This window comes from Coregonus clupeaformis, chromosome 12 (assembly GCF_020615455.1).
Source record: "Coregonus clupeaformis isolate EN_2021a chromosome 12, ASM2061545v1, whole genome shotgun sequence".
Lineage (NCBI taxonomy): Eukaryota > Metazoa > Chordata > Actinopteri > Salmoniformes > Salmonidae > Coregonus > Coregonus clupeaformis.
In genome coordinates this window covers 34,407,746-34,416,810 of record NC_059203.1, presented here as the reverse complement: position 1 = coordinate 34,416,810, position 9,065 = coordinate 34,407,746, and the positions used below count along the sequence as shown (strand labels likewise).

Here is a 9,065-nt window from a genome sequence, read left to right as displayed (position 1 = left end):
AAAACTATTTAAAAAAAATTTGTTCAGGTTTCAATCTTTGGACTTGGAAAAGGGGGGAAATTAAGAATGTTATTTTCTTTCCTGGTTCAATCATTGTAAGGCAACAGTAGTTAAGTACACATAGTCGGTCCCTGATCAATCTAAACTCTCATCCTCTCTCAAGCTTTCTCTCTCTGTTTCCCCTCTCCCTCCTTCCCTCTCTCAGCCCTCCACCTCTCACCATTGTAATGCAATTCCTAACTATTAGGCTATGCAATTATGGAAAGAAGAGTGAAAGGTCTGGTGTAGGAAAAAAATTAAATACCACAATGAGTTTACTGCAACTTCTTGTCCGACTTTCAAAGGAAACAAACAGTTTAACAGAAAATTAACTTCAGGTGAAATTAACCATGTCCTTTTGCATTCACGAGAACTTGCTGAGGAAGCCATTGGAACTGGTAGGTCTGGGGACTTGAATTGAGTCAATGCTCTAGGGCTTTTCTTGAATAAGTTTACAACAGGGGTGCATGTGTCCCCATTGGATGTTGGGCAACAGGGGTGCATGAGTCCCCATTGGATGTTGGGCTGCTCATTTTACCTTAAATATTCATCATTGTCAAAAGTACCTCCATCTGGTTTCTCAAGCATGAAATGAGCCACTGGTTGAACGGTGCCCTAGCTGACCTGAGACTGAATTGTGCACCTCCTGTGAAATTCAACTTGTTGTCTCCCCCTAGTGGTGATGTTTTGTTGCAGGATCACATCTTTGACAGTGCAGCCGAGGTTTACACACAACTATGTGATAGTTAATTGGAAAAGGCAACTACTGCTGACATGTGCCAACTCATTTATTGTGATCATAAATCAAAATCATATTACTGTATATTTTCCATAAATATCTCAGGAGTAAGGGTGAAAGCCTGGTGAGTCAACGCTCAAGTTATGTAATGAAAGGTCCATATTTTAAGGGATTGTTTTTAATCTTGTTTAAAATGCAAGACAAATAGGTTATTGGTCATCACACAATGTTAACACATTAAAAACTTTTCTGACTATTAGTTTGGTGGCAGTTCCTTGGGGGTATAAGTATGTGACACAGGGGTCCAATGACTTGCTCAGACCAAATTCCCACCATAGAATTAGGAATTATAACTCACTTTAGATTCACACTTTCTGTTCCATTTATTATCAAGACTGTGCAGACCCACAGACACTAGTCTCGTGCATCTGTGCCCAATAGCCTGGAGACAAGGTTACAAACACATGAACAAACCCTTTTCCATTCATAAAGTGATCTACTCACTGCTTTTTGAAAGCTAGAGACTTGCTTTTGCAGCTTGCTCTTCACAATTCCTAGCACAGCATAGTGTGCAGTAGTGTCTTAATGTTTCCCCTGCTCTGCGTCTAGGTGTTGCTGTGCTGCCCTCAGGGTGTTCTGCAGGTCTTTGTACTGGGCCAGGGAGCAGGCCTCCTCCAGCTTGGCCCAGCGGTAGTCCTGGTGCTCCTCCGACAACGTGACGGCCATCTTGGGGTCCCTCAGCTCCGCGAGCCAGTACAGAACCGTCTTGGGCCGCCCTCTCACCTCGTAGCACAGCTCCTGGAGAAAGCCATCTACCACCTGCAGATGCTCCTCCCCCAGCCCTGCTTCCTCCTGCGTCTCCCTCAGAGCGGTGGTGAAATCATCCTCCCCAGGGTCCACGTGGCCTAGAGACCAGCACAGGGTTGTGTTCATTGGACACCAAACAAAAGAAAACAGACAAATAGGGAGGGACTTCCTGGCCTTGACCAATCAGAATCTCTTCTTTTTCATTTTCTGTTACAAAATGTTTTGCTACGGTGTGCCCTAATGAATACGACCCAGCACGACATAACAAAATGTATTGTTGTGTTTCTCGATTTGGTATGGGACCAAAGATAGTGCAAGGTAGAATAGAGCATGAATTCTACACCTTATTCTGCACATTAGAGAACGTGTCACAAAACATGACATGGGTCAGATGCCATGAGTGGCATGTTGATTTTCATACTCTAGGTCTGTTTTAACAGGCATAATGTAATGTCACACTTATAAAACTCTCACAAGGGGACTATTGACAGTAGGCTACACCTCAAGCAAAGTGTTAGCTACTAAAATATGTAGCCTGCCATCAATAGACCCTTATGACCCTCATAAGAGTGATATTATGCCTGTTATAACAGGCCTAGAGGGTATGAAAACGAACATGCCACTGATATGCACCATACCTTTGGGTGGGGTCCAGTGGTGCTTGCCATATGAAGTCTGTAAGAGGAGGTACTCGATGTTGTCCTGGGGAACCGAAGACTGTGACATCCGACGAAACACAATGAATCCACACGCACGCAACGCCATCACCTCCTGAAGCACAGACATAGACATTACCCTCACAGTGCATTCGGAAAGTATTCAGACCCCTTCACTTTTTTCCACATTTTGATACGTTAAGCCTTATTCTAAAATGGATTAAATGGTTCCCTCCCCCCTCATCAATCTACACACAATACCCCATAATGACAAAGCAAAAACAGGTTTTTAGAAATTTTAGCAAATGTTTTTAAAAAATACGTAAGTATTCAGACCCTCTACTCAGTACTTTGTTGAAGCACGTCTGGCAGCGATTACAGCCTCGAGTCTTCTTGGGTATGACGCTACAAGCTTGGCACACTTGTATTTGGGGAGTTTCTCCCATTCTTCTTTGCAGATCCTCTCAAGCTCTGTCAGGGGGAGCGTCATTGCACAGCTATTTTCAGGTCTCTCCAGAGATGTTCGATCAAGCCACTGCGTTGCCTTGGCTGTGTGCTTAGGGTTGTTGTCCTATTGGAAGGGGAACCCTCGTCCCAGTCTGAGGTCCTGAGCGCTCTGGAACAGGTTTTCATCAAGGACCTCTGTACTTTGCGCCGTTCATCTTTCCCTCGATCCTGACTAGTCTCCCAGTCCCTGCTGCTGAAAAACATCTCCAGAGCATGATGCTGCCACCACCAACCTTCACCGTAGGGATGGTATTGGCCATGTGATGAGCGGTGCCTGGTTTCCTCCAGAAGTGACGCTTGGCATTCAGGCCAGAGTTCAATCTTGGTTTCATCAGACCAGAGGATCTTGTTTCTCATGGTCTGAGAGTCCTTTAGGTGCCTTTTGGCAAACTCCAAGTGGGCTGTCATGTGCCTTTTACTGAGGAGTGGCTTCCGTCTGGCCACACTACCATAAAGGCTTGATTGGTGGAGTGCTGCAGAGGAACTCTGGAGCTCTGTCAGAGTGTCCATCCTGTTCTTGGTCACCTCCCTGGCCGGGCGGCCAGCTCTAAGAAGAGTCTTGGTGGTTCCAAACTTCTTCCATTTAAGAATTATGGAAGCCACTGTGTTCTTGGGGACCTTCAATGCTGCAGACATTTTTTTATACCCTTCCCCAGATCTGTTCCTCGACACAATCCTGTCTCTGAGCACTATGGACAATTCCTTTGACCTCATGGCTTGGTTTTTGCTCTGACATGCACTGTCAACTGTGGGACCTTATATAGACAGGTGTGTGCCTTACCACAGGTGGACTACAATCAAGTTGTAGAAACATCTCAAGGATGATCAATGGAAACAGAATGCACCTGAGCTCAATTTCGAGTCTCATAGCAAAGGGTCTGAATACTTATGTATTGTATTATGTTTTTTTATTTTTAATACATTTGCTAAAATTTCTAAAAACCTGTTTTCGCTTTGTCATTATGGGGTATTGTGTGTAGATTGATTAGGAAAAACAATAATCAATTTTAGAATAAGGCTGTAAAGTAACAAAATGTGGAAAAAGTTAAGGGGTCTGAATACTTTACGAATGCACTATGCATTCGCCTCTCTCTTTACGAATACACAAATGCATTTATGGTCACTCAAACATTAACTTCATGATGATTTACTTCATGACACTCCAAGGTAGTTTTGGGGTTACGTTTTGTTATTGAACAATTAGGGTGGGCTGTACTAGGCCTAGTAGAGAACACATTGATTTGAATGACTAATATGTTGTTGAATCATTGGCTACTGAAACTAGCCTATGAGTTCGTGGTTACTGTACATACAGTAGCTTATCTTTAAAATGCAGCACGCTATATAGCTAAATTTTTCAGGATTTTAGTAATGCCCCCAAATAAACATATACAACACAAAGCAATAATTCCACATTATGTCTCGCCATAACCATAAACGGTTAACACTGACTGCGGTAACTAGCATTACAAATTCTCATGAAAAAATAGTCGCTGGGAAGCAGTGAATTTCGTCCATTGCTGGTTAGCTTGTTCTCACAATAGTCTACAATGAGTTTCTAAAATAAGTTATAACCATTCACTACACTGACTTACTGTGAAATTACTCAAGTTAAATCAGAAATGCTTGTAAGAAGCGCAGGTGTTGATGAACTTTTCTTGATTTCAGGCAGTCTTGAACGTAGCTTTCCTCATTCTAATTTCGCGTTCCGATTGGCTGAATAGTCCGTGCTATTCTTGGGACGCCCCTAACCCTTATCCCTTACCTTAACCAATTTAAATTGCAATTTAAATGGTGGTAGGGATGTCCCAAATCCAGGATAGCGTGGATGTAGGCTGAATGTCCAGAGATACTTTTGAGGAGATGGAAAACTGCAATGGATTAGTATTCACGCCCATTGTGTACGTTGCCTATGCGTCGTCAATGCGCCGCGCGGTGCATTTTGGGCAACTTGGGGACAAGGGGAGCTTTCCTTCAAGGCGTGAAAGAGAGTCCATTGGGCGCTACCTCAAAACCCCAACATTAGTTTTGTGAACAAGAAGTACAACATTACAAATATTTTCAGAGATGTGAGATAATTAACTTGTTCTCTGTAATATCGTATAGCTTTGGAATCGTGACATTACGTATTTTCGAGGAAAATGCCAGGTTTCTCGACTCACCATGACTTTGAGAAGGGATTGCGTGGCGATTGGGCGTTATGTTTCGCCATTCATTGCCAATGGGATTCCTATCTCCTCCTTTCTCTAATATCTGGAATGGCTAAGGCAAGTGGTACGCTAAAAAAATAAGTCCGGGGTACGCTAAAAAAATAAGTCCGGGGTGTTCATGCTGAGTACTGATAGAAAGGTCCGCTCTCAAAATGTTATCATTACGTTGGATAAAAAATAAAAATAGAAACTCATTAATTAATTAAAAACAACAAAAATGACAGCGCATATCTCAAAGACTTAACAAAGTTAATATGTTGATAGTTAAGATGGTATTTGTATTATGAAATCACGGAATTCATGCAATGACTGATAACAATTAACCCATTTACTATATAATACTGATATGTTTTTTAATATATCTTACAGCAAACATTCTAGTCTGTCTATGTGAATATCCACCTTGTGTTAGAGATAAAAACAACGTGCTCACTCGGGAGAGTGAAATTGGTAGATATGGCCAACTGAAAGGGGCTGGAGGGACAAGATAACAACATGGTACTTCCTTATTAGACCAGGCCACTGGGTGCTTCTCAAATGAGTTAATTACAACTTCAGTAAGAGAGGAGAACAAGCTGCTACCAAGGTAAAAATAAAAGACTATATGACATAATTTTTAAAAATTGAAATGTGTTTTTACTTTATTAAGGAGAAAAGGGAGGGAGAGAGCCAACTGATTATGGGCTGGTATCTACAGTGCCTTCAGAAAGTATTCACACCCCTTTACTAATATTTTGTCAACGATTAACACAAAATACTCTGTAAAGTGGAAGAAATATCTATATTTAATTTTTTATTTATGGGAAATAAAAGACTAATATATCTTGATTAGATTAGTATTCAACCCGCTCAGTCAATGCATGTTAGAATCACTGCTGCAGTGTGTGAAAACCTGGTCAAGATCTACAGGAAACGTATGATCTCTGTAATTGCAAACAAAGGTTTCTGTACCAAATATTAAGTTCTGATTTTCTGATGTATCAAATACTTTTGTCATGCAATAAAATGCAAATTAATTACTTAAAAATCATACAATGTGATTTTCTGGATTTTTGTTTTAGATTCCGTCTCTCACAGTTGAAGTGTACCTATGATAAAAATTACAGACCTCTACATGCTTTGTAAGTAGGAAAACCTGCAAAATCGGCAGTGTATCAAATACTTGTTCTCCCCACTGATGGGACGAGACTAACTACCAATTGGATGTCACGAAATTGGGGAGAAAAAGGTGTTAAAAAATACATAATAATAATAAAGTGCTATCAATCTATTGTAAGTAAATAAATGCACTTGGGGCGTATCTCTCGACCACTGTGGTAGATTTACGTCATTTTCCCTTAGTGGTTAAGAGCGTTGTGCCAGTAACCGAAAGGTTGCTGGTTCTAATCCCTGAGCCGACTAGGTGAAAAGTCTGCCGATATGCCCTTGAGCAAGGCACGTAACCCTAATTGCTCCTGTAAGTCGCTCTGGCTAAGAGCGTCTGCTAAATGACTAAAATGTAATGTAAAATAAACTGTTTGCTTATTCTGCAATACTCTGATCTTCTGCTCTTTGGACAGATGCTGGAGGACCGTTGCAAAATGGAGACATAGCGGTGAATGACCTAGTATTGTAAGCTTGATCCAGATAAATCTATTTAATCTTTGCTGTAATCAATATCTCAGGTGCCACCTATAGCCCTGGTGCCCTTGAGCAAGGCACACAAACCCCAAACGGCTCCAGGGTCGCTGTTTGTGTGTGTCTGTGTCTGTGTTTGTGTGGTGTGCCAGGTTGGTAACTGTCAACATCGATGAATATCTTTCACATTTTCAGTTTGCTCCTCTATTCATGCACCTTGGTTGGAAACAAGGTACTAGCGACCAGAGGAGGCTGGTGGGAGGAGCTATAGGAAGACTGTCTCGTTATAATGGCTGTAATCAAATGAATGGAACGGAGTCAAACATATGGTTTCAATATTTTTGATACCGTTCCATTAATTCCATTCCAGCCATTACAATGAGCCCGTCCTCCTATAGCTCCTCCCATCAGCCTCCTCTGCTAGCGACATATCTTTTCCTCTGTACATATACGCTCAATCTAAATCTAAATCGATAAAGACCTTATCGTCTTCATTTGGTTCTTCTTGCAGGAATTTGACGGCAAACTGTGCATTGTGTGTCCAAAGCACAAGTACAAGATCTCTCTCGCCGAGGGGGAGAGCATCTACAGAGCCACCAACCCCTATGACCCTCTGCCCACACCAAGGTGGTACTCCAAGGGCATCAAGCAAAGAGTCCACACTGTGACCGAGACCGATGGGGACGTCTATGTCACACTGTCCCACGTGTCCCGTTTTATCGAATCTGACTACTTTCAGGGAGAGAAGGGCAAAGTAGAGAGAGAGAGAATGGAGGCCGAAGATGCCGCTAAGAAATCTAAGGCCACAACCTCCTGATGGACTGATGGGCTGCAAGTCAATAGTCTAAAGTTGCTTCCTCTCCTCGCTTTCTCATCTGCACTGATCTGAAGGGAAGGTGAAGGAGGCAAGGAGAGGAAGCCACGTCAAACTATTAATATACAGTTGGGGGTTTTCCTAAAGTTTGCTTGTATTCAAATGGGGATGAAGTATTAATGGCAACATTGACCTTTGACATTTGATTCATGTCCAGATGCTTAAGCGGCAAATCGGATCACTGACATAAAAATGCTAAAGGCAGGATTTGACTGAACTAAGTCTAAAAGCTACCAATTACATGTCTCCGTCCTTAATGTGTGGGATAGGGGTTTCTGTTTTTTTTGTGAACATTTAACTTGTGAATTGTATCGCCTTCTCAAGTTGGATGAGTTAAGTCTACCAGGAAACACAGGAGGTTGGTGGCATCTTAATTGGGGAGGACAGACTTGTGATAATGGCTGGAGCATAATGAGTGGAATGGTATCAAATACATCAAACACATGGTTTCCATTTGCTCTGTTCCAGCCATTATTATGAGCCATCCTCCCCTCAGCAGCCTCCACTGCCTGGAACGCACAAGACTCCTGTGGTTCAGCTAATAAAATGAGTGCTGATTCCAAACAGTTTCTCACAGAAGGAAAAGAATCCCGCAGCAACAGGAAATGTGAATTAGTGTGTGGATTATAATTATCATTTTTGCATGGTTTGATGTCTTTTTAGTTCGGGCAAATCAAGTCTGAAATTTTAAAGTGGAAATTACAAATTTGATAAGCCTTTTAAAACCTTGAAGACACTACAAGTTTGTATATACTGCTGTACAGGATGTTTCCTGCAACAACAGGGTGATCAAATTAAGATCCTACATCTGTAGCAGCCTATAATCTAATGGCCATATAATAATATAATATGCCATTTAGCAGACACTTTTATCCAAAGCGACTTACAGTCATGCGTGCATACATTTTTGTGTATGGGTGGTCCCGGGGATCGAACCCACTACCTTGGCGTTACAAGCGCCGTGCTCTACCAGCTGAGCTACAGAGGACCATATGTTCCAAAAAGGATGAGTAAGCAGGCCTACATAAGATGTGTATTCAGTGCTTTACAGCAGCATTGAAATGCCCTCTCTCTTGTTCTTAGGAATACATATTTATATTGTTACCATTAAACTGAATGTGTGGAAAGGAAAACTAGCCCATTGATTCAAACTATGTACAAAAATATATGATTCTACATTTGAAGTGGTTCTCTAATGCAAGGTTTCCCAAACTCTGTCCTGGGGACACCAAGAGGTGACGTTTTGTTTTTGCCCTAACACTGCACAGCTGATTCAGATGTTCAAAGCTTGATGATTAGTTGATTATTTGAATCAGCTGTGTAGTGCTAAGGCAAAAACCACACCCCTTGGGGTCCCAAGACCGAGTTTGGGAAACCCTGACCTAGTGCGCATAGCAACTCATCAGTCCTCGGTCGACGTGGGAGTTGTGAGACTGGTCCCATGCTTTCCAAAAAGGGCTTTATTACAGACAGAAATACTCCTCAGCCAAATTATCTAAAACGACATTGGAGGCAGCCTATGGTAGAGAAACAAACATTAAATTATCTGGCAACAGCTCTGTTGGACATTCCTGCAGTCAGCATGCCAATTGCACGCTCCCTTAAAACTTGAGACA

At 42.0% G+C, this 9,065-nt stretch overlaps 1 protein-coding gene and 1 long non-coding RNA gene across 5 annotated transcripts; one reads left to right on the top strand and one right to left on the bottom strand.

The window, feature by feature from the left end:
- Nucleotides 1-809: 809 nt before the first annotated feature.
- nudt2 (nudix (nucleoside diphosphate linked moiety X)-type motif 2) lies at nt 810-4,999 on the bottom strand. 3 transcript variants are annotated; one of them, XM_041892124.2, is made up of 3 exons: nt 4,911-4,999; nt 2,224-2,356; nt 810-1,683 (listed from the first exon to the last, which is right to left on the bottom strand). In XM_041892124.2, the coding sequence occupies exons 1-3, from the start codon at nt 4,911-4,913 to the stop codon at nt 1,361-1,363; spliced, it is 459 nt and encodes a 152-aa protein (XP_041748058.1). In that variant the 5' UTR covers nt 4,914-4,999; the 3' UTR covers nt 810-1,360. The 3 variants fall into 3 exon arrangements, with proteins under 3 accessions (XP_041748058.1, XP_041748059.1, XP_041748060.1); XM_041892125.2 differs by lacking the exon at nt 4,911-4,999 and adding an exon at nt 4,344-4,859; XM_041892126.2 differs by lacking the exon at nt 4,911-4,999 and adding an exon at nt 4,514-4,859.
- A 152-nt stretch (nt 5,000-5,151) lies between these two features.
- On the top strand, nt 5,152-7,175 carry LOC121578050. Of its 2 annotated transcripts, none has more exons than XR_006002731.2 (3): nt 5,152-5,544; nt 6,518-6,569; nt 7,087-7,175. It is a non-coding gene; the product is annotated as an uncharacterized LOC121578050 (long non-coding RNA). The 2 variants fall into 2 exon arrangements; XR_006002732.1 differs by lacking the exon at nt 5,152-5,544 and adding an exon at nt 6,052-6,079.
- The last annotated feature ends 1,890 nt before the right edge of the window (nt 7,176-9,065 follow it).

Excerpts from the sequence above, each read along its gene's own strand:
- nudt2 (XM_041892124.2), bottom strand. Across the intron at positions 1,684-2,223 it reads CCACTGGACCCCACCCAAAG|GCCACGTGGACCCTGGGGAG; the intron begins GTATGGTGCATA and ends GCTGGTCTCTAG.